Raw genomic sequence first — 25,575 nt, 5'->3', positions numbered from 1 at the left:
GGCAGCTTCAGCAAAGAATATCCCCCAGAGCTGTAGAGTTGACTGCTCTGGCTTGGGAAATTCCTGGAGACAAATTCGAGGTAGAGCCTGAGCTTAGTAGGATATAATGCCATGGAGTCAACCTGCCACAGCACCCATTTTCACCAGGGAGCTGCTCTCTGCCATCTGGAAATCAGTTGCCGTTCTGGGACATCCTTTTGGAAATCCAATAAAGATCTTATGACAGAATTTGGGGAAGATAAAATCAGAGAATAGGCCAGTGGTGGGATCCAAAAATTTTAGTAACAGGTTCCCTTGGTGGTGGGATTGAAACAGTGGCGTAGCACCAGTGGGGCTGGTCGGGGCTCGACAGGGGCGTGGCTGGACATTCTGGGGTGGGGCATTAATAGTTTCTCTGTTACTGTAAAAAACTCTTACTGTAAAAAAAAAAGTTCCTAATTTCCAGCTGGTATCTTTCTGTCCATAATTTAAACTCATTATAGCAAGCCCTATCGTCTACTGCCAACAGAAACTACTTCTCCTCTAATTGACTGCCTGTCAAATACTTAATACTTTCAAAAACTTAATTTTGTTTCTAGAAATCAAAAGAATGATACTTTCCTTAAACAAGGAACTTTACCATATTTCTAAAACCTGTTTTAAAAACTGCCCAACAGGGAGAATTATCCCGTTTTCTACCTTCACTAACCAGCCACATAGGAAACAACAGGACTTTATGATTTTTGGACCTAATGGCATTTCTAACGGAAAAGCAGACCCAATTAGTAACCCCCTCTAGGCACACACAAATAATTAGTAACTCACTCTCGGGAACGGGTGAGAACCTGCTGGATCCCACCTCTGGAATAGGCTATAATGGCCAAACTAACAAATCTTATCGATAGACGGGCACAACATGAATTTGCGGAGAGATGGGAACTTTACTTCTCATGTGAAGCTGAATCAATCATGCAAAAATAAAAACGAGGATTATTAATTTGGTAGTGGTTAAGATATAAGAGACTATTTATGTAGGGATGCACTGCTGACCCAGCAGCACCGTAAGTAGAGCGCTGGCACACCGGCGCTCCTACGGCCTTCTGGTCGCACCGCTCCCCCACCCCTCATTCCCCGATGAGTCGCAGGTCATGAACTACCTGGCTCACAACCACCGGGTGTCCCGGACAAAGGGACAATGGTCTTGCCCCCAGGTGAGGATTAGGCCCAGACGCTGATGCTCCTCTCCGCACGTAGCAGCCAGGTGAGATCATGCATCACATGATGATCTCTCAGTCTCCCGCTCTCCCGCTCTCCCGGAATTCCCCCCGTTCCGCCCTTCTACACGCCCCCGCTAGAATCATAATAAAAGGTGCCAGGAACCAGCACGCGGCAGAGTCGCCTGGAACACGGAAACCCGCGCTCCCGTTGCTGGCGCTCTCCACCAGATGAAACCTCCGCGTCTCGCCTCTTCCTTAGCGATGACCCTGCGGGGATGACTACAATTTAGAGCTGGGTAGACAGATGACAGGCGACTTTAAGATTTCAGGACGGTTTCTCTGATACAATTTGAATGTGACGTTGAGATCCATTATGCCACGATTTTATTAAGGCAGTCTTGGGTAGATGACCTGTTTTATTTTTTTCCTCTGTTTTTATCTGTTTTGAATTCTTTTTAGTTTGTATCTTTTTTTTCTATGTCTATCAAATGCATTGTTAAAATTAATTTAAAAATTACTGTTTAAAAAAGTTGTCGTTCTGGGGGATCTCCAGGCTCGGCTGGGAGGTTGGGAACCATTCGGGCTGACATCAGCGTGTCCTGAGGTGAGGCCAATGCCAAGGCCCAAAACTTCCGGTGGGTCCCGTTGCTGCTGCCCGTCATCTGCTCGCTTCCCCTGCTGCTCACCTGCTTTCTTATTAGCTCTCCTACTGCTCGCACACAGTGCCTAGTGCTGCTAAGAGAAGAAAAAGAAGAAGAAGAGGAGTTTGGATTTATATCCCCCCTTTCTCTCCTGCTGGAGACTCAAAGGGGCTTACAATCTCCTTGCCCTTCCCCCCTCACAACAAACACCCTGTGAGGTGGGTGGGGCTGAGAGAGCTCCGAGATGCTGTGACTAGCCCAAGGTCACCCAGCTGGCGTGTGTGGGAGTGTACAGGCTAACCTGAATTCCCCAGATAAGCCTCCGCAACTCAAGCAGCAGAGCGGGGAATCAAACCCGGTTCCTCCAGATCAGAGTGCACCTGCTCTTTGCCACTGCTCTTAGCCACTACGCCACTGCTGCTCCCATCCATTGGAAGAGATGGAAAACCAGGGAGTGGGTGGGGAAAGAACACATGTGTGAACAGTGGGTTATGTTGGCAGGAAGAGGGTAAGAATAGGGGGTGGCAGTGGACAAGGGAAGGTCAGGGGGACCTTGGCACTCTCCGCCCAGGACTCATCAAAACCTGGAACCGGTCCTGACTCAGAGGAACTCGGCTATTTTTATACAGATTCCAAACATCACATTAAGCCCAGCAGCTGACCCTTCCTTCTGCATGTAGTTTAGGTTTAACACCTACTGCAAATGATCACACTCTTCCACTTCCTGTCTTTGTGGCTTTCTCGGTGGATGGCCTCCTTAACCTCTGCCCCCCTTCAAAACCCTATAAGTGCTTCTGCTCCCACCCAGGGCTTGGTAGTCCCACCGTGGAACAGCTGCACCTGCTATGGGGCTTTCAACCCTCTCTGCCTGGCTGATACTGATGGGGACCTGGATATTTGCCCCCCTTCCTGCCAACACCCTCCAGACCCCAGCCCTGAACATGGTGAGGAAACCTATTTATTTGCTGGCTTGCTGCATTAATACCCTACTTAATACCCTACTTTTCTCCCCAACTGAGTAGCTTACAACCTTTTTTAAAATCCTAACAACCACCCTGCAATGTAGGTTAAGGTGAGAAAAAATATATTAGCTCGAGGTTCCCCAGCAAGCATCCATGACAGAGTGGGGATTTAGAAACTGGGTCTTCCAGATCATTGCTGTCACCATTGTACACACTGTCTGATGGGAGAATCAGTGGGTTGCCAAGAAGGCAGGGGAAAAAGCTAAGTGGTTAGAGCAGGGGTGTCCAACTCTGGCGCTTCAGACGTTCATAGACTACAATTCCCATCAGCCCCTGCTGGCATGGCCCTGGGTTACAGCATTAGACCAGGCTTTGGGAAATCCCTGAAGTTTGCTGGGTGACCTTGAACCAGCGGTGACATTTCTCAACCATCCTGCTTTATGTGTGGGGGCATGTTTGTGTCATCAAATATTTGTGCGTGGGTGTGCCATTAAATCACAGCTGACTTATGGCAACCCTTTGGTATTGTAAATAACAATTCGCAGTTTCCTCCAGATAGTTAGGATTACAGTTCCCATCATCCCCTGCCAGCATGATGCTGGCAAGGGATGATGGGAACTGTAGTCCTCAACATCTGGAGGGCCATGAGTTTGACACCTATGCTGTAGGGTTTTCAGAGGTAGTTTGCCATTGCCTTCCTGTCAGAACCAAAGTCTGAGATACTCTGATGTTTGTTCTGATTGACATGTATGCTGATTGATATGTTGAAGGGGCTCTTCCTTTCCTTTCTGTACCTCTCGCCTGGATGCTTACCTCTTTCACATGCTGGTAGATAAGTAGGCAAATTTCCCTGGGAAGCCTCCTGGCCTCGGACAACAGGATGTCCCTTGGACCACAGAGGGGAGGCTTAGCAGGTGGTGCATCTTTCTCTTGCACGACCTTGAGTAGCTGATGGCTCCTAAACAATCCCTTTCACACTTTTGCTGGGAAAGCGGGAGGGGGGTTGTGTAGACATATAACAACCTAGGAAAGCCAGGTTTCCCCCAGAACTGGCTTTCTCTAACTTGGGACTTGTAGCCTTCAATAAATAATCCTGATCACAAATCCAGAGTCTATTTTATTTATTGGTCCAAGGTCTGAGACCTAACACTTCCTCTGCATGGCTTGAGAGAGTTCTGAGAGAACTGTGCAGGCTCAAGGTCACCTAACAAGCTTCATATGTAGCAGTGGGGAAATATGTAGCAGTAGGGAGGCTCCCAACCGGTATTACAGAGAGCATTTCCTCGGGCAAAACTTTCCCCATTGCTGTAGAGCCCTAGCAGAGAGAAAAACCATGTCCTGTCAAACAGTTGAAGGCACAAGAGCTAGAGAGAAAGCAAGACAGAGGCAGAGGCGTATCTAGGGAAAATGTAGCCTGGTGCAAAATCTGAGTTTTCCGCCCCACCTCTGTATGGGTGGCTGCCCTCCCACACCACGACCAAACAACTTTTTTTGCACCAGGACATCTCAAAGTGTATAGACCTGGGGGAAAGCAGGAGGGGTGTGGGGGGCAGAAAGTCAATATCCAGGAACACCCCTGGAATACCCCTCTCATGTGACTAAATGGCCGCAGCCCATATGTCCCCCTGGGCAATACGCCCCTGCTGGAAGGAAGTGTTGGGGGTGGGGTGGGAGCATAAGCAAATTACCTGGATGAGATGGCTTATTGAGGAATTCACCTTCTGCCTCCCTCCCTATAGACCCAAATGACCCAGCTGTTCCAGGATTTTATGGTACAATATAACAAATCCTACAGAAGCCCAAAAGGTAATGGATCTTTTCCTTTCTCTCTCTCTCTCTCTCTCTCTCTTTTACTATTAATCTTTTTATAAAGGCTTTCTTTGGACTTTGCTTAGTGCAATCTATGTCTCTAGAGCAGTGTTTCCCAAACTTTTCAACATCACGGTACCCTTGGCCTCACTCTTCATATCTCATGGTACCCCTGCCATCCCCTCCACCTTCCCCTCCCAGTGCCCCTGCTTGCCATCCCCACACTTTCACCTCCAAGGGTGAAGGGAAGCACTGGGGACGGGTTGGAAAGTGGCTGCTGATCTTGCAGCAGGCCCTGCCCCATGGGCCAGCTCCATGTCCTTGCTGGCACTGGTGGGAGACACCACAAAAGTGAGGGGAGCTTCCGCAGTACCCCTGGGATATGCTCACGGCACCCCAGGGTACCACGGAACCCTGGTTGAGAATCGCTGCTCCAGAGTCTAGGATAATTCTTTTAATCTCTTTCCTATGTGCCAGTCTGCATGGGTGCTACCGGGTGGTTAACAGTTATTTTGTTATTGCTCTAGTACTGTTCCGGAAGACCACCTTCTGAGCAAGTCAGTGTAGATCAGGGATCCTAAACCTTTTTGAGCCAGAGGGCAGATTTGGAATTCCAACACTGCAAGGTCGGTGCTTGGTGCAGCCATAAAAATGCCTTCCATAACACGGCTGCCCCAGGAGGCAGAGAAAGTAATAAAATGATGGCCACAGCTTAACTTCAGTAACTTAGTGTAGGCCCTTGTGCTGTGGAGGCAATTGCTGCCAAAGTAACATTTTTAAAAAATCTGCACAACCAATCAAATCTCCAAAAGTCAATCAGAAGCCTTGCCGGACAAAAGCGCTATGCACTTCTAAAAACACTCGACAGATGCCAGAAAAGGTGTTTGCAGGCACCACGGCGCCCACGGACATCAAATTGGAGGTCCTGAGTAGTTGCTGCTGGCTACTATGGTATTTTTCAGGGAACCCTTGATCTAAGAATTTTGCGGCAAAGAAAGGCACCCTTTCTCCCTTCCTAACACAACAGTTCTAATCCCCTTTTTTTCTGACACATTTTGCTGTATCTTTAGAAGCAACTTGGAAGGCAGAATTTAATCAGACACAAAATTTCCCAGCTGTTTGTACTTTGGGCAGCAACTCTGCCTGTTTAATTTCTGCCTGGCGTGCAGCTGTTGAAAGTACAGGAGACTGGTTTGGGCGTCCATATGAAGCACTGAACTCCACTTTCTGCTAAATTCAGTGTGGTTTTTTTTGCTTCACAGAATGACTCCCCTCCCCCCTGCCTCTGTCAGTCAAGTCACTAGCTAATTTTGGGCCCAATACAGTGGAACCTCGGTTTTCGTGGATAATCCGTCTGAAAAGAATCGATGAAAACTGAAACCGATGAAAACCGAGGCAAACTTTTCCAGAGGAATCAATGTAAATCCAATTAATCCGTTCTAGGCACTCCAAAAAACATACCAAAAACACATTTTTGGGTGAGTAAACATAGTGTTTAATGCTGAAAACAGTAACAAACAATAACTCTAGGACCAGCTTCAGAGCCAGTGGGCCAATGGCGCACCAGAAAGCTGTCCCAAGAGGTCTGTTTCTGACGCCTCTTTAAGATTTGTCTGAAATGGGGCAAGACATTGTCATTAAACAAGTTGCAGACACAGCCTGCAACAGCTTTGTCCGGGTGATTTTTCTCCACAAACCCCTGCACCTCACTGCAAATTGATGAAAACCGAGGCAAATCAATGAAAACCGAGACAAAATTTTCACTGAAAAAAATCGATGAAAACCGAAACCAATGAAAACCGAAGGCTATGAAAACCGAGGTTCCACTGTATAAAATTGCACCACCCCATACTTTCATAATAGTTATTTTGGTTAAAAGGTAAATACACAAATAAGACGAGTAATAATAATAATAATTATTATTATTATTTATTATTTATTAGTTTTGTATACCGCTCTCCCCCAAAGGGCTCTGGGCGGTTTACATCATGTAAGTAGAGCACAATTTAAAACATCAACAATGACGCAACAATAATGACACAAAGTTTATTTTAGCCATGATATTCTGTGCACCTCAACATTGTACCCTTCTTTTAGCTCCGCAAGTCACTGTTATTCCCATTTCACAGTTAGCAAAACTGAGGAGAGAGTGCACTTTCGCCAAGGATATATTGTGAGTTTTAGGTCTGAGCTATAATCTTGCCAGTATCCTGGCTTTCCTCCCCAGGTCAAGGTAGGAGGGGAGCTTGGCTTCAGAACCAGTTCTCCATCCCATACACCTCATCCATCTCAATCTGATGCCAAAGAGGGCATGTAATGTAGCAGACTTTATGGTCTGTGACCACAAGACGCCCTAGTCCAGATGTGTCCAACTCTGGTGCTTCAGATGTTCATGGACTACAATTCCCATCAGCCCCTGCTGGCATGGCCAATTGGACACCCCTGGTCTAGTCAATGGAAATCTGTCTTTGATTCATTGGGAAGGAAAGCTTGTTCGTGTTGGGGAAGGAAACTTGGTTCATGATAGCATTTGTATTTCTTGCCTCAGAGACCCATCATCGTTTCAAGGTCTTCGTTCAGAATTTCAAAGTCAGCCATGACTTGCAGGCCTCGGAGCTGGGCACAGCAGAGTACGGAGTCACCCAGTTCAGTGATCTGACAGGTGAGGTGTGTGTGAGGCCCAGAAGTCACCTTATGCAGAGGCAAGAGGAGAATGGATATTATTACCCCGATTCTGCATTTTTGGTGTTGAGCCTCCCCCCATCCCCCGCCTCGCAATGCATTGATCTAAGGTGAGATACTGCAATAAAACTCCAGTATGCATGGAAGGAGACGGACTGCACCTAAATTAATCATGGGATTGCTCCAGGAGTTGCCTGGAAACAGAAAATGGATGATTATGCAGGGAATGCTTCCCTCTGGACTCTTCTGTGCACAGTGGGCTTACAGAGGGCTCTCCTCATGTTTACACACGAGGAGCCAGCCCAGTACCTGCTCCACAGCTGCTTCCTGAAGTCTCAACAGGCCTCCCTTTTACTGCTTCTTTTAACTCTGCCCATCAGAGGTACAGATCTCACTGATATTCTGCTCCTCCCTTCCCTACACACACACACACACACACACACACACACACACTCATTCTTGCTGCTGCTGTTGCTGCAAGAGAAAGGCTTGTTTTTCAAATAGAAGCTTGTCTGAAAGAAAGTTTTAAAAATGTCCTCCTGATCATTGGGGAGGGCAGAAGCAAAGTGGGGGAGGTGGGGTGGAGCTAGGAAGAGATCCTACTTGACATTGATGTAGTGATACAAGCATTTAGAGAAGTGGGAAGGAGTCAGCACTGGGGTTGAGGGTGAGGGGGAAACATGCAAAGCAGCGCAAGGGAGTGGGGGGCGAGGAGGAAGGGAAGAGGTCTGGGGCAAACCTGTGCCCGTAGGCAAATCTGCCTGCTCTGGCTGCAAAGCAAAATTAAATTTGTGCTAGACGTGGTCTCGCTTGCCACAGGGAGAATCAAAAGTGAAAGTGGGGGTTGAGGAAATACATCTGTGCAAGAAATCTGGAGGCAATGCACATTTGCCCCTATCACACAGCAGATGCCTTTTGCATAATCAGCCAACTTGTCTCCCCCAAAAGACTTGTAATTATGGACTGTTTACAAAGGCCTCCTATGGTTGAGCCTTGATGTTCAAGTGCATACAAGCTTGATTTGGATGGATCCAGGACTCAAGCCCCAGTGTGGTATAATGGTTAAGAGTGGTAGGTCTAATCTGGAGAACCTGGTTTGATTCCCCATTCCTCTATATGAGCGGTGGACTCTAATCTGGTAAACTGTTTGTTTCCCCACTCCTTTATTTGAAGCCTGCTGGGTAACCTTGGGGTAACCACAATTCTCTCAGAACTTTCTGATCCCCACCTAACTAACTAAGTGTCTGTTGGGGGGGATAGGCCGGGAAGAAGTTTGTAAGCCACGTTAAGACTCCTTACGGTTGAAGTAGGGGGAGGGGTATACATCCAAATTCTTCTCTCCTTCTCTTCATTTTCCTAAATTGAAACAGACCTAGCGAGTTGTATATTTATGAGGCAAAATAGCAATTCCTTGCAGCCATTTGGTGAAATGGTGGGCTCTCCAGTCCTTAGTGGATCCCCAGGTGTCTTGAATTAAATTCTCAGCATCAAACTCATAAAATGTCTGATTGACCTGACATGTGGAAGGCATGCATGTTGAGGATATAATGAGGACTTTGCATGCATGGTGTTTCTAGCAAAAACCTGACAACGTGAACTTCGGGCTGGAAAGTAAATTTAAAACCACAATCAGCAACATAAAACCAACTAATACCTTCGGGACCAGAACTCCAAGACTCCTCCCAAATGGAATTTCTATGCAAGACTGAGCCCCAATCTCATAAAGAAATTGAGCTTAGCTACTGGGCAGGGCTGAGGTTAGTCCATGTGGGTATTTCTCTCTGGTAAGAGATACCTTTGCATCGTAAGCAGAGTGCACGGAGGCGTATCACAGCAGAGCATCTCCAGGCACACGTGTGTGCGCTGGCACAAATAAAACTCTGAGTCATTTCATAGTTTCTAACTAATAAGAGGAGTCTTTATTAGCAGTCACAGAGCTCCAGGGGGGGTGCACCGTGCACCGGGCGCACACTGTGGGGCACAGAAAATTGCCCCCAGACTCCTCCCCCTTTCCCCCACGGCGCACCCCACCCCCCTTCCCACACTTACCTTAGTTCCTTTCCTTTTTCAGAACTTTTTCAGGCTGCAAAAGGCCTGTTTACAGTAAAAACGGCCTGAGGGACTACAGTTCCCAGGAGACATTGGGGCTCACAAGGTCTCCTGGGAAGTATAGTTCCCATCAGGCTGTTTTTACTGTGAACAGGCCTTTTGCAGCCTGAAAAAATTCTGAAAAAGGAAAGAAACTAAGGTAAGTGTGGGAAGGGGGGAAGCAAGGAAGGGGGGGGCGCTGCAGGGGGGGTGCTGTGGGGGGGCATGGTGTGTGTGTGGAAAATTAGAATGCGCACCGGGCGCAGTTTGGCCCAGCTACACCTCTGTTTATTAGTCAACTCCATTGCAGATAGAAAAGCGAAGAGATAGGTTCTCTATTCTAATCTATCTGGCTAGATGGTGTGAGATGTGGTTTGCATCCCTCTGCGCACATGGTGCATGTTGGAAGGTGCGGGTGAGAAGAATGGTGAGAGGAGGAGGAGAAGAAGCAGGAAGGAAGGAAGTCCCTAAGAACAGCAATCTACACATCAAAGGGATAGTGTCAGTGTGACGGAGAAAAGGTGTAAGTGTCTTGACCCATTCTAGCTATCTGACTCACTGGTAAGTCCCCCCTCTGTCTCTGAGGCAGGAAACAGCTTACAGTCCTTCACTTCCAACAGTCCAAACTTTCTGGGCCCAGCAGTAGGACCTATGAAACTATACATTAAGGGTTGGGAGTTCCTCAGCATGCACAGAACGCTACTTCCTCAAGCTAGAGTAGCTACAGCCAACTCCCTCCACACAATGGTGTAAATGTATCTTTATTTTCCTTTCTCCAGAAAGAGAGTTTGAGGAGATGTTTGGGATCCCTCATCCCATAGAAGCCCCCACACACAATTGGATGGCGAAACCCCTGAGGGCACATTTAGCGCTATCCTGCGACTGGAGGAAATTTGGAGCCATCACAGAAGTGAAAAACCAGGTAAGGGGGATAAAGCGAGAGTGAGCTAGAAGGCTGAATCTACAAGACACAAGCAAAGGGTCAGGTTTCCCATGCAGTGAAGAAGAGAGAGAAGGGGGTTACCCAATTCCAGGTGGGGAGGGCATAAAAGGTTAGTACATCCCTGAATCCTCAGTTTACTCTACAAACAGCAACAGGTCAACAGCAGCCGATAAAGTGCAGTAGTGATGGAGCTTCCTATGGGGTGTGTGTGTGTGTGTGTGTGTGTGCGCCATTTCCCCCCATGTTTTTTAAGAACATAAGAACATAAGAATAAGCCAGCTGGATCAGACCAGAGTCCATCTAGTCCAGCACTCTGCTACTCGCAGTGGCCCACCAGGTGCCTTTGGGAGTTCACGTACAGGATGTGAAAGCAATGGCCTTCTGCTGCTGCTGCTCCTGATCACCTGGTCTTCTAAGGCATTTGCAATCTCAGATCAAAGAGGATCAAGATTGGTAGCCATAGATCGACTTCTCCTCCATAAATCTGTCCAAGCCCCTTTTAAAGCTGTCCAGGTTAGATTCAGCTTTTAAAAAGCTTCAAAAAAGGATTCCCATGCTGGCTTTTTTGGCTTTAAAAAAAAAAACCCTGGGTCTTTTAAAGCTAAACCTGAAAAATTCTCAGCCATAGAACTGATTGCAAGGTGAGCCGACCCTTGCATTTAGCTCTTCTGGCTACCCCGCTGCCTCTGCAGAGGCAACGAGGGAGAAGTAGCCAAAAGCCGAGAAACCTCAATGCTTTTTGGCTTTTTTTAGGTTTTGGCTACTTGGCTCTGCCTGGATAGCCACTTTTGGGGGCTGAAACTCCCCTCAGAAAAAACCCCAAATGGCTTTTTTTTTTAAAGAGGAAGGGAGTTGGATCAACTTTATCTGAATGCACAGCCCTGGCTTCCAAACGGTAGGCATTCCTGCATATTCCCTAGAGTTGCTAATTCTGGGTTGGGAAATTTGTGGAGGTTTTGGGGCAGAAACTAGGGAGGAAGGAGTCTTGTCAGGAGAAGGAGCCACAGTGCATTGAAAGTGCATTGAAAGTGCATTGAAAGTGGATTGTCAGGAGAAGGAAAGTGCATTGAAAGTGCATTGTCAGGAGAAGGAGCCACAGAGGTCCCATCCAAAGCTGTCATTTCCTCTGGAGCAATCGATCCCTATAGTTTGAAGATCAGTTGTAAGTCCAGGAGAACTCCTGGTCCAACATAGGCCCCTTCCACACACGCAGAATAATGCACTTTCAATCCACTTTCACAATGGTTTGAAAGTGGATTTTGCTATTCTTCACAATAAAATCCAGTTTCAAAGTGGATTGAAAGTGCATTATTCTGCATATGTGGAAGAGGCCCTAGAACTCGATAACCCTATCCCTGCCTTGTTCCCATGGTAGCAACCCCCCTCCGCCACGTTCCCCAGGGAGCTTTTACAAGGTTTTTAAAACTGGCAATTAACTTGTCAATATATTGTTACACCAGTATGTCAGCTGCTAATTAAAAACACAAACTGCTACAACGGTGACACAACAGAGGTGTGCCGGTGGGCGAATTGCTGCCTTAGAGACTGCCAGCCCCAACCAAAGGGTTTTAGGGAGCAGCGTGGCCTCGTGCCAGCACGTTTGCCCTCCCCAGGGCACTTATCTCTGGCAGAAGTGGCAGATGCGCTGGTTGCCACCTGCCCCTCAGCATCATACCACAGTCTGGGCTGCGGTAGGGCTGCGGTGGTATCCCAGATGGACTCCAGCAGCGAGGGGGCAGGCTGGGGCATTCCTGGGGATGCAGCCATCATTAGTTGGCTCTCTCCTAGGGGCACTGCATTCTAGCCCTCGGCCTTATGCTACCCGATGGCATAAGTCCTGTAAGCCCTATGGGGCTTTTTGATGGTGGCAGCGGTGGGGCGGGGGGTGGAGGGGTTCGAAGTTTTTTCTTGCTTCTTGTGCCACCAGAAAGTTCCCTTGAAGGCAGCTGGGCAGCACCGTATTACCAATGGGATCAAGTGACTTTGCTTGAAAAGGTAAAACGAAAGCAAAACTGTTAAGCCGCTGGAAGTCAAAACAGTTGTGTTTGAACTGCACGAAAAATCTGTAGCAACCCTCTGTTCAAACAGATTATGAGGGCAGTTTGAAAGGGGTGCAGAGCCAGCGTGGTGTAGTGGTTTGATTCCCCACTCCTCCACCTGAGTGGCAGAGGCTTATCTGGTGAACCAGATGTGTTCCCGCACTCCTACATTCCTGCTGGGTGACCTTGGGCTAGTCACAGTTCTCTCTGAACCACAGGCGGTGTGAGGGGAAACTGTGCCAGGGGCACGTGCACCCTCTGCGCCACTGCTGCGGCGCCACCCGCCCACAGCCTGGAATGCCCCCGCCACGGCCCGGCCATGCCTCTGCCACGGCTCTGCTCGGGGCGTTGCGCCCCCCTGCCCCATGGGCGTGACATTACTGCTCTGAACTTTCTCAGCCCCACCTGCCTCACAAGGTGTCTGTTGTGGGGAGAAGAAAGGAACGAGCTTGTAAGCCACCTTGAGTCTCCTTACAGGAGAGAAAGGTGGGTATAAATCCAAACTCCTCCTCTTCTTCTTCTTCCCATAGCATCCCAGCAAAGTAGGTTTAGGAAAGAAGGCAGGAATTATGGGGAAAATCCAGGAGGTGCACAGAAGCACATCACTGCTTGGGGGAAGTGGGGAGGGGGAGGAATTGCCCTCAATACCCACCCTAGGACAGTGATGGCGAACCTTTTCGAGACTGAGTGCCCAAATTGCAACCCAAAACCCACTTATTTATCACAAAGTGCCAACACGGCAATTTAACTTGGCTCCGAGGTGTGCGTTACTCGGGAGTAAGCTGGTGAAGCAACCATGCAACACTTTGAATGGGTGAATCACGACTCTAGGAGGGTTTACTCAGAAGCAAGCCCCATTGCCAGCAACTGAGCTTACTCCCAGGTAAAGGATCATGCCCAGGCCAGCCTAGAGATGTGTGTGGGGTGTGTGTGATTTTCCACCCCCCACCACATGACGAACTCTGTTCACATATGCCCACAGAAAGGGCTCTGAGTGCCACCTCTGGCACCCGTGCCATGGGTTCGCCACCACTGCCCTAGGATATTCTCCTCTCTGAACACTAAGATGTTCAAGGGCACCTTTCCTGAAATATAGCTGGATAATGGGACTTTGTGAATGCTCTCGTTGTCTCATTCATCTTTTTCTTCACCTTCCAGGGCAAATTATGTAGGTCGTGTTGGGCTTTTGCTGCCGCGTCCAACATTGAGGCCCTGTGGAACATCCACCGACGAACACCACGAAATGTCTCTGTGCAGGGTACGTTTGTACGTTTGTACAAGAGGAAAAGGGGGCGGTGGTGGCCCAAGAGATCTATTTTCAAACACAGAGCTCAACTGGTCCAACTTATGAAATAAAGATAAAAATAAATTATAATAATCACATCCTGAATACTAGCTGTTGTGGGTTCTCTGGGCTGTGTGGCTGTGGTCTGGTAGCTTTTGCTCCTAAGAGCGAAAACTCCCAGACTGTGGCCACATAGCCTGAAAAATCCACAACAGCCAATTCATTCTGGCTCTGAAAGATTTTGACAATACATGTCCAGAATTCCTTTCCACGTCTGCAAGGTCCCAAGCAAAGAGAAAGGAGTTTCTCCTACTCTCCTAGATCTGATAGGTTGCTTTCAGTTTAGGTAGGCGACTTTGAACCTTCTCTGATTTTTGAAATTGCCCCCTGGTTTTGAGCATCATTGATGTTCGTAAGGCCTCGAGATGTAGTAAAGGCAAACGGAGTTCGTAAAAGAGAAGCAACCAATTCCTTTAAGTGGGGATGTGAGGAAAAGGCTTCCAAGGCATTCAATCTATTTCTGCAAGTTAAATTTCCTGCTAAAATTGGACCAGCTTTCAACTTCTAATGATGATTAAGTCACTGACCTATTTGTATATGTGTGGTGGAAAGCGCTGTCAAGTCGTAGTCAACTTATGGCAACCCTGCAGGGTTTTCCAGGCAGAGGTAGTTTGCCATTGCTGTGTAGCAGCCCTAGACTTCCTTGGTGGTCTCCCAACCAAGTACATACCAGGACCAACCCTGCTTAGTTTCCAAGATCTGATGGGCTAACCAGAGTCAACCAAGTCAAAGCATTTGCGGATATACCCAGAAGCTGACCCCTGTGGCCAGAAGCATATCAGGGGGAAATGGCACCTAAGAATAACACTTACGAATCTCACAATACTAGAACCAGGGGGCATCCATTGAAAATGCTGGGGGGAAGAATTAGGACTAATAAAAGGAAACATTTCTTCTCGCAACGTGTGATTGGTGTTTGGAATATGTTGCCACAGGAGGTGGTGATGGCCACTAAGCTGGATAGCTTTAAAAAGGACAGATTTATGGAGGAGAAGTCGATCTATGGCTACCAATCTTGATCCTCCTTGATCTGAGATTGCAAATGCCTTAGCAGACCAGGTGCTCGGGAGCAGCAGCAGCAGAAGGCCATTGCTTTCACATCCTGCACGTGAGCTCCCATAAAGGCACCTGGTGGGCCACTGCGAGTAGCAGAGTGCTGGACTAGATGGACTCTGGTCTGATCCAGCAGGCTAGTTCTTATGTTCTTAACACTGCCCCCGCACCCCTGCCGCACTTGGGGGGCAGGGTTTGGGGGCAGCTCGGGCGGGCATTGCAGTGGCAGAACTGAGCCACCCCCCCCCCTCCACCTCGCTGCAGGCTGCCTCCTGCCTTCCCCAGGCCCTGAGGGCAGAAGCTGGCCTGCAGGGAGGTGGGGGGGGGGCAGCCACCCTTGAACCCTGCCCCCAAAGGCCTGGGAAAGGAAGGAGGAGGCTCAGATGGGCGTTGGGGCCCTGTCTTTAGGCGCCTCCCGTGCGTTGGCCCATGTCTTCCCCTGCATTGACCCATGTCTTCTGAGCCGGGTTGGTGCAGGTGAGGAGGGGGGGGGAGCCCGAGGTCATTTGACCCTGTGACAGCTCTCTGTTGCAACTGCCCACGCTGGTGTTGAGAGGGGAGCTCCAGGGGTGTTCCTGGAGATTGACTTTCCGCCCAAATACACCCCCCTTCAGCTGCACAGACTTATGCCACCAAAAAAGGTGGTGCCTTGTGTATGAGCTTTCCTGGGGGGGGTTCTCTTCCCTCGGCATCCAGGCTGCTGATTGCCATTTTGGAGGCAGTGCGGTGGCGCAGACCCCGGCTGCCGCTCTACTGCCCACCCCCACTTCATAGTGAGCCTTTTTCCTGCTAAGGGTGAGATTTGCTTTTTGGTCTCTTCTGTTGTTGCAGAGTTGATCGATTGCACCGGTGGCATAGATAGCTGCAAAGGAGGTTACGTGTGGGATGCCTTCCTGACTGTCATCAATCGCAGTACGTACCAAGGATCTTTCCCCACTTATAAGCCCACTGGGCTGATATCTGGCTGCTGTCCTGAGAAATAATCTTTTCGCGGATCTGATCACAGGATCTTGGAGAGGGAGACCCACCTGTTCCGGTTCTTCTTTTCCCCTCTCTGATCCGCAGGCATCTAGTTTCCCATTTCTTCCGCTCACTCTTTCCGTACACAGTGAGCCTTAGTCTTTCTCCAGGGGTGAAGTTAAAAGCAGGCATGCTGGGTCAGGCTATGGTCCGTCTACTCTGATATCAACCCTGAAGCTTCATGCAACCACAACTCCCACCTTCTTCTAAGCCTGCAGTCCTGGTCAAGGGTAGCTCACGGAGTGTGACCTGTGTGGTTACACATGAACACTCGTGAAGTTGCCTCATACTGAACCCGCAGTCCATCAAAGTCAGCCTCCTCTACTCAGACTGGCGGCAGCTGATCTCCTAAGTCTCAGCCGGAGGTCTTTCCCTGTCACAACCCCAGACATGCTCAATGAAAGGCATCAGTACTGAAGGAGCAGAATTCTGGTTCATTGATGACAAGCAGAGGAAAGCTGATGACTTTATTGTCTGAACTGAATACAGGGTAACAGGCAAAAGATTATATCCCCCAGCAGAGACATGCCAGACCCCCCCCCCTTTTCTCTTCTGCAAAGGCAAGAAGGCACGCATGCACGCACACACAAAAGTATTCCTTGAGGGAAGAGGGAAGACAGTCACACGCATACACACACACGCACTCCACAGACAGTGATAACGAGAGCAGGAGAGAGGGTGCGAACCCAACGGTTCATTCCACCCCCCACCCCCTGCTGCTGCAAAGCAGTACCTAGCACGAGCAAACTTTCCCATGCAATTCGAGCAGGAAGCTTTCACTAACTAGAAACATGGCAGGACCCAAGCTAAGACATTCAGAAGAAGAAGAAGAGTTTGGATTTATACCCCACCTTTCTCTCCTGCAAGGAGACTCAAGGTGGCTTACAAGCTCCTTTCCCTTCCTCTCCCCACAACAGATGCCTTGTGAGGTAGGTGGGGCTGAGAGAGTTCTGAGAGAACTGTGACTAGCCCAGGGGTCTGCAACCTGCGGCTCTCCAGATGTTCATGGACTACAATTCCCATCAGCCCCTGCCAGAATGGCCAATTAGCCATGCTGGCAGGGGCTGATGGGAATTGTAGTTCATGAACATCTGGAGAGCCGCAGGTTGCAGACCCCTGGACTAGCCCAAGGTCACCCAGCAGGAATTTAGGAGTGCGGAAACACATCTGGTTCACCAGATAAGCCTCTGCCACTCAGGTGGAGGAGTGGGGAATCAAACCCCAGGTTCTCCAGATTAGAATCCACCTGCTCTTAATCACGACACCACGCTGGTGTCATGAGGGTCATGAGATTCACATCACCTACCACCTGATGCTTTCCTTAACAGGCGGTACCAGGGATTGAACTTTGGACCTTCTGCATTCTAAGCAGGGGTTCTTCCACTGAGCCACAGCCCCACCCCAAGTCCTAGTGCTCGCGGCAGAGGAACACCTCTTCCTGCACTCATTTCTATCCGCAAATCTGGTCGTTTAAGCCCCTGAATGCAAACAAAACTCTATGAGGTAACACATCTAAATAGACCTCAACCTACATGTCTGCAATCAAAAGGAAGGTTATGAGCTAGACTTTGTTTTGCTGTTGAACCAGAAGGATTTCAGTCTGAATTAGGGTAACTTTGGCTTGGCAAATTCCCAGAAATCTGGAATTGGTGCCTGAAAAGGAAAGAGAATTAGCCAGAATTATATATATTATATAATTATATAATATACTGGTGCTGCCAAGTCATGGCTGATTAATGCTGATCTTGTAGGGTTTTCAAGGCAAGAGACATTTGGATGTGGTTTGCCATTGCTTGTGCCCATGTTACAACCCTGGTATTCCTTGAGGGTTGCCCTTCCAATAAGATATGGAACACCCTCTAAAGATATTGCTTCCTCCAGGGAAACTGATCAGGTGTAAGTCTGGCAGAACTCCGGACTCTGCCTGGTGGTTGGCAACCCTGATCCCAATTCCTGCTCAGCCGCATCTCTTGTAATGTGGTTTTGACCAAGGCATTATTCTACACAGTTGCTGTTAGAGACAGTTCCTGGGGGGAAAGAGAAGAATGCAAAGGGGAGGAAAGCAGAAACTGAAATAAGAAGATGGCAGGGGCATAACAAGGCAAACTGGAGCCCTGGGCAAAACCTGAGTTGGATGGCCCCCCCCCATGGGCAGCCACCCCACCACGACCAATTTTTTTTTGCACCAGGTCATTGGTGCCTGCAGGGGGCGCATGTATGGACATATCGGCACCAAAATTTCAGGGTATCATCTGGAGACTGCCCTATTTATACTCCCCAGGTTTGGTGCAGTTTGGTTCAGGGGGGCCAAAGTTATGGATCCTCAAAAGTGTAGCCCCCATCTCCTATTAGCTCCCATTGGAAACAATGGGGGATGGGGGCACCCCCTTTGGGAGTCCATAACTTTGAACTCCCTGAACCAAACTGCACCAAACTTGGGGGGTAGCATAAGGACAGTCTCCTGATGATACACTGAAATTCTGGTGCTGCTAGCCTAAACACTGTGCCCTCTGCAGGCCAAAAAAGAAAACTACTAAAAATACCCCAAAACGAACCCTGCATTTTTGATGCCCCCCACAAGGTGATGCCCTGGGCAGCTGCCCACCTTGCCCAATGGGCATTATGCCCCTGGAAGATGGGAATATGACCTTCACTTGGAGAGACCTAAGTGTGGGTCCAAAGTTCGGCAGACCCGAACTCAATGAATGGGGTGAATTGTATTCCCATATTGTCTTTTGATAACATCTGTGTGTTCTTCCTAGGTGGATTGTCAAGCAGCAGACTGTACCCATATGCAGAGAAAGATCAACGGTGCCAACATTATCACAAACGAGTAGTTACTGGGATCGAGGGCTATGAAATATTGCCCAGAGATGAGAGGGGTGAGGATTCAGGAGGCAGAGGTGATAGCGGAGGTTGGACTTGGAGAACAGATGTAGCTGCCTTATGGAATCGGTTTGGCTAATGTACCAGTATCTCTAGTATTCTGGAAACACTTAAACAAGTAGAAAAATGCTGTGTTAAAACTTAACAACGTAAATAATATGTACACAGGCGTATTATTGTGTGATGATTTACACAAAGATTCCTAAACCAAATAGTCCCTCTACAAAGGGTTCACAGCAACAAATTAATATAAACAATATTTATTTTATTCATATATTACATTTTTACCTTACCAATCACCCAAGGGACTCAAGGATGCTCATGGGCTGCCATTCCCCATTGGTTGAATGACTTCGTGAAACCTTCACAGTGGCCTATAATCTTGTAATTTTCCGGAAAATCCTTTTCCAAGAAGGCTACGAAGGTTGGGGTGTTGTGTGGTTTCCGGGCTGTATGGCCGTATTCTAGTAGCATTTCCTCCTGACGTTTCGCCTGCATCTGTGGCTGGCATCTTCCGAGGATCTGAAGATGCCAGCCACAGATGCAGGCAAAACGTCAGGAGGAAATGCTACTAGAATACGGCCATACAGCCCGGAAACCACACAACACCCCAGCGATTCCGGCCGTGAAAGTCTTTGACGCGACAAAGGTTCTTTTATGCACTGCTACGTAAGAACTGGCTCTCCAGGACAGAGACTCTGGCCTGACGCTCCGCTCTGACCTCAGTACCTTCCACTGAAAGCTTTCAGGTTGTTGCTATGAGTTCTTTGTAGAGAAGAAGAAGAAGAAGAAGAAGAAGAAGAAGAAGAGTTTGGATTTATATCCCCCCTTTCTCTCCTGCAGGAGACTCAAAGGGGCTTACAATCTCCTTGCCCTTCCCCTCTCACAACAAACACCCTGTGAGGTGGGTGGGGCTGAGAGAGCTCCGAGAAGCTGTGACTAGCCCAAGGTCACCCAGCTGGCGTGTGTGGGAGTGTACAGGCTCATCTGAATTCCCCAGATAAGCCTCCACAGCTCAGGCGGCAGAGCTGGGAATCAAACCCGGTTCCTCCAGATTAGATATACGAGCTCTTAACCTCCTACACCACTGCTGCTCCTGGGACTATTTGGTTTAGGGATCGTTGTGTAAATGATCACACAATAATACTAAAATGCCAGGAGCCAAACCTCAGATCTGATGTTCTTTGTAAGGATAAGAATTTGTACAACTGTGCCATTAGGACACTTTCCATATCGGAGTGCGGAAATGAGGCCCAGGCCAGATCTGATCATGTCAGCAATGAGTGATTACACAGCTTCTGTGACTGGTTAATAATAAGCGTCATTGTGTTAATTTTGCTTGTGGAACACGGTGTTCTCACACAGGATCTGGCTGAGGTGGTTTCTCCATCTCGTGTGAGCATAACTGAGGATGAGCTCTGAGCCATTTGAGAGCTCCTTTTGATTTTCATTTGGTCAACACCAACCCACCACCAATCCCCTCATGTACACTTAGCTATGGGAAAGCTAGGAGGATGACTGGTCTGTGAGGGAAATCTACTCTGTGTTGTCGAAGGCTTTCACGGCCGGATTCAACCGGTTGTGGTGGGTTTTCTGGGCTGTGTGGCCGTGGTCTGGTGGATTTTGTTCCTAACTTTTCGCCTGCATCTGTGGCTGGCATCTTCAGAGGTGTATCACACAGAAAAGTCTGTTTCACACTGTGTCTTTGCTATGCAAAGGTGTGGTTGAGTGCACTGTATTGCAGGTGGGGTTATCAGTCCACTGGCTCCCAGTACTTAAAAAATGGACTGATAACCCCACCCACAATACAGTCCGCTCAACCACACTTTTGCATAGCAAGTTCTACCCAAACACTTACTGATTGGTTCCCCACCCTGGGACATAGACAATATACCACACTAAACTTTCCCTTCTCACTTAGACACAGTGTGAAACATACTTTTCTTTGTGATACACCTCTGAAGATGCCAGCCACAGATGCAGACGAAACGTTAGGAACAAAATCCACCAGACCACGGCCACGCAGCCCAGAAAACCCACCACAACCAGAAATCTACTCTGTTTATTTTTTGCGGTCCTTGTTACATTTGCATGTGTTTGCAGGGCTAAAGCTTGGCAGTGGAGACAAGCGATGGGGTCGGGATGATGTTTGTTTTCAGGGCACCATCCTAGCTGAAAATTATGACCTCTAACCTCTCTTCCCCCCAAGTGCTAACCCTGTCTTGTTTCTCCTGCTGCTCTCTAGACATGGCTGAAATGGTTGCTTCCCAAGGTCCCGTAACTGCTCTTTTCAACATGAAACCTCTTCAGGTAAATCTCTGATGGAGTGAAAACTTCTGTTACTCATCTCCTCCTCCCCTTTTCTTTGGTTGGGCTTTCTCCAGAGTAGGGGTCTGTTAACTGCCTCAAGGAGTCTTCTCAGCCCCCTGCTGATTCATGTCTGTCTTTGTTCTTTTTTTTCTCCTCCCTAGCTGTACAAAAATGGAGTTATCCGGAGAACGACTAAGGACTGCAGCAAAGACCATCCGGACCATTTTGCACTCATCGTGGGCTATGGGCAAGGTGGGCAGGTGAAGCTTTAGGAAAGGCTCTAATATGGGCTGGTTTTATGGCCAGCCAGGTGTATGTTGGGCCAGATCCGGCAAGCGGTTAGTGTTTAGATGCAGATATATAGTTTTACACAAATGGAAGAGAGTGATGATAGGAGAATCAATCGGGGGGGGTAGCGAGGAAGGCTGAGACTGGAGGAAATGGGGCTTGTGATGCTGTGATATCCCTTCTAGTTGAGTATCTGGAAGTGATGTTGCAGCGCTGCACAACCCGGGGTTTTCCCCAGTCTCTGTGGTAAAAAAATGATAGAGGTTGGGGGAATTCTCAGAGTGTCACATAATGCACTGATGTCACTCAACTGGAAGTGACATCACAGCTTTGCATGATGCAGTTTCTCCTATTATTTCTGCTCATGGAAGCAGGGGGATTGCCAGCATGGCTGTTAGCTTGGGTCCACTATGAAATGAGGGGCAGGTTTAGGAATTAAAATTTTAAATCCATTGCTTTAGGAAAGATATGGGTGTCATTTACTGTTGAGAGACGCCATACATTGATAAGCAAGATAGAGAAGCCTTCTAAACTAGGGTGGAGAGAGACAGTGAGGATTCATCATGCCTTTATGGAAGGAAATCCCTGAGAGTAGCAATCAGAGTAAATAAAAACACAGTAACAGAACAGACAAGAGGAAAGCACAAAGGCAATGGATGTATCCATAAGGTTGCCAGCCTCCAGGTAAGACCTGGAGATCTCCCAGAGTTACACCTGACCTCCAGACTACAGAGGTTTATGATTGCTTTGGAGGGTGGACTGAGGCACTGTAATCAGTTGAGACCCTTCCCCTGCATCCACCCCAAATCTCCAGGAATTTCCCAAACCCAACCAACTTACCGTACTGTTTCTGCTGTCCCCCTCTGATGTACTGGTGTGCTTGGTGCAAAAAAGACACTGTGCACTCTTTTACTTAGAAAAAAATTGGGGATCGGTGCCAAGAAGGATAAGGGCAATAATGCAGGAGAGAAGTAAGAGGCAAGGAGAAAATCCTGACTGGACGATCTCTCAACAAAGATCAACTTTCCAGCCCAATCACATTTCTACATCTACTAGAGCATGGAATGTCAAAGCTAAGGGCCCCTCCAGACGTTATGGACTACAGTTCCCATCACCCCCTGCCAGCATCATGACACCTAGAGGCACAGTTCGCTTGGTCTTGAGGAGGCTGGTCAATTGCTAGAGGACACCAGTGCTTGTTTGGGGTTTATTTGATTAAGAAATGTGTCGAGAGTTAAAATGGAGGACTGTACTATAGAGCCAGAGGGATAGATAGGTCAGGACCCTGTGATTCCTTCCTTTCTACTGCTCTGGTAGGCCAGGACCCTTTGATGTGTAGACTGCTACTCTCAGAGACTCTTCATATCTTCCAGCCAACAGCTTCCGTCTCTCCTCTGTGGGGAGCAGCAGTGGCGTAGGAGGTTAAGAGCGCGTGTATCTAATCTGGAGGAACCGGGTTTGATTCCCAGCTCTGCCGCCTGAGCTGTGGAGGCTTATCTGGGGAATTCAGATTAGCCTGTACACTCCCACACACGCCAGCTGGGTGACCTTGGGCTAGTCACACAGCTTCTCAGAGCCTCCTCCTCAGCCCCCCCACCTACCACTTCACAGGGTGTTTGTTGTGAGGGGGAAGGAGCCAAGGAGGAAGTTGTCAGCCCCTTTGAGTCTCCTGCAGGAGGAGAAAGGGGGGATATCAAATCCAAACCTTCTTGTACTTCTTCTTCTTGTTGCTGCTTGCTTGCTTCTTCTTCTTCTTCTTCTTTATTTAGCCTTCTTTTAGCTGCTTCTTGTCTTCTTCTTCTTCTTCTTTCTTCTTCTTCTTCTTCTTCTTCTTCTTCTTCTTCTTCTTTCTTCTTCTTCTTCTTCTTCTTCTTCTTCTTCTTCTTCTTCTTCTTCTTCTTCTTCTTCTTCTTCTTCTTCTTCTTCTTCTTCTTCTTCTTCTTCTTCTTCTTCTTCTTCTTCTTCTTCTTCTTCTTCTTCTTCTTCTTCTTCTTCTTCTTCTTCTCTCCAAATTTCCACCATGACAGCAAAGTATCTTCCCTGCATCACCACTCATTCTAGTTAGCAAAGAACACTATATCTACTCTATCCTGCCTTGAATGGAATTCCTTACAATAAAGCACTCATATTAGTTTACTAAAGGTAAAGAAAGGCTCTCTGGCCGTTTCCCCACTTACAAAATGGTGGATGATACACTGCGGTTTCCTTTGCTGCGGGACCTTTTGAGCGCGGGCTCATGGTCCCCGCCGCGGCAGAATTGGGGTCGCTTCATTGTTGCCGCTGAGGAAGTGGGGAATGCAGCAGGCCCCCGGATTATTTGACAAGAGTAGCGTGCAACAAAAGGTGAGTGGGGAAACGGCCTCTGTGAACTTTTATTTTCTGGACATCATACCCAAGCAATTTTGTTGTGTTAAAGATGCCCTCTGCAACATGTGTCACCCCTCTGGGGCCTTATTTTTGGTCATGTTCTGGTGACTCTGGATTCATGATCAGGATCATTTGAAGGCTACAAGTCCCTAGCTAGAGAAAGAAGAAGAAGAGAAGAGTTTGGATTTACATCCCCCCCCCTTCTCTCCTAGAGGAGACTCAAAGGGGCTTACAATCTCCTTGCCCTTCCCCCCTCACAACAAACACCCTGTGAGGTGGGTGGGGCTGAGAGAGCTGAGAGAGCTCCGAAAAGCTGTGACTAGCCCAAGGTGTGTGTGGGAGTGCACAGGATAATCTGAATTCCCCAGATAAGCCTCCACAGCTCAAGCGGCAGAGCGGGGAATCAAACCCGGTTCCTCCAGATAAGAGTGCCCGTGCTCTTAGCCACTATGCCACTGCTGCTCCTGGAGGAACCTGGCTTTCCTAGATGGTTATATCTCTACACAACCCCCCCTCCCGCTTTCCCAGCAAAAGTGTGAAAAGGATTGTTTAGGAGCCATCAGCGCCTCAAGGATGTGAAAGAGAAAGATACGCTACCTGTTAAGCCTCCCCTCTGTGGTCCAAGGGACATCCTGTTGTCCGAGGCCTGGCAGCTTCCCAGGGTCATTTGCCTACTTATCTACCATCATGTGAAAGCGGTAAACATCAAGGAGAGAGGTACAGAAAGGAAAGGAAGAGCCCCTTCAACATATCAATCAGAACAAACGTCAGAACATCCCAGGCTTTGGTTCTGACAGAAGCTACCAAGTGGACTTGCAGGTAGGCATTGGGGAAGGGAATGAAGGACAAACCACAACCTCCTTCTTTTTTGCTCAGTTCCTAGACAACGTGGATCCCCAGCCCAAAGATACTGGATAATCCAGAACTCCTGGGGAAAGGAATGGGGAGAGAAGGTGAGTGATTATGTCACACTTTAAAGATCAGAGGAGAGGGCACATGAGGAAAGAAGAAGCGGTGGAGTTAATGGGGTTATTGAGAACTGAGCATTGTTTGGTCAACTTGGCAATCAATCAGTAGCTTAGAAGAAGATCTCTGGTTAATGGGAGGGCAAACCTTGAGTGGAAACAGTGGCAAAGAGTCTCAGGGCACAGGAAGTGTGCCTTTCTGCTAACCACAGCTCTGAGGTACCTGAAGTGAGGAGAGAGGCAAGGGCTTCCAGTACAGAAGGTGTGGCTTCCACACAACCACGAGCAGTGGTGGGATCCAAAAATTTTAGTAACAGGTTCCCATGGTGGTGGGATTCAAACTGTGGCATAGCGCCAATGGGGCTGGGCGGGGCACAACAGGGCGTGGCCGGGCATTCCGGGGGCGGGGCATTCCTGGGCGGGGCTGTGGCAAGGATGCAGCCGCTGCGCTGGTAGAGATCTTTAGGCGGGGAAACGAATGCACGCAGGCGCAGGCTGCCATGCATGCCGGTGCACCTCCTGCTAGACTGCTTCAAGTTCTGTGCGCTACTGCTGAGAGGAGGGGCGTAACTAAGGCAAAAATCACATGGCAAAACCACCAATTAGTAACCCCCTCTCGGCACACACAAATAATTAGTAACCTACTCTCGGGAACCTGTGAGAACCTGCTGGATCCCACCTCTGACGAGTCCCTTCATGTCTCTTTTTGGAACTTAAATGCTGGAGGTGAGCACTAGGCCAAGATTAGGAGGGTGAGGATGGAGATTTAGCTGCCATCTTGATCTGATAAGACTTTTGCACTTTTTAAAACCCACTTTCTTCCTGTCCAGGGATATTTCAGACTGCACCGTGGGGATAACGCTTGTGGCATTGCCATGTATGCGGTGACAGCGATAGTCAAGAATTCGGAGACAAGATCTGAAGAAAGGGTGCCATGTCCCAGATGAAGGGGAAAAAACGTGCGTGCGCCCTGTGCTTAGG

General features: G+C 48.5%; 1 protein-coding gene across 1 annotated transcript; it reads left to right on the top strand.

The window, feature by feature from the left end:
* The first annotated feature begins 2,682 nt into the window (after positions 1–2,682).
* On the top strand, positions 2,683–25,575 carry LOC125436902 (cathepsin W-like). Its single transcript, XM_048504266.1, has 11 exons — positions 2,683–2,781; positions 4,539–4,605; positions 7,157–7,270; positions 10,158–10,300; positions 13,519–13,618; positions 15,590–15,670; positions 18,541–18,660; positions 20,910–20,974; positions 21,136–21,226; positions 24,506–24,582; positions 25,425–25,575. Exons 1-11 carry the CDS (start codon positions 2,683–2,685, stop codon positions 25,539–25,541), a joined length of 1,074 nt encoding a protein of 357 aa, XP_048360223.1. The 3' UTR covers positions 25,542–25,575.

This window comes from Sphaerodactylus townsendi, linkage group LG01, assembly GCF_021028975.2.
Source record: "Sphaerodactylus townsendi isolate TG3544 linkage group LG01, MPM_Stown_v2.3, whole genome shotgun sequence".
In the NCBI taxonomy this organism is placed as follows: domain Eukaryota; kingdom Metazoa; phylum Chordata; class Lepidosauria; order Squamata; family Sphaerodactylidae; genus Sphaerodactylus; species Sphaerodactylus townsendi.
Note: the sequence above shows the minus strand (reverse complement) of the source record. Positions and strands in the feature narration are given on the sequence as shown.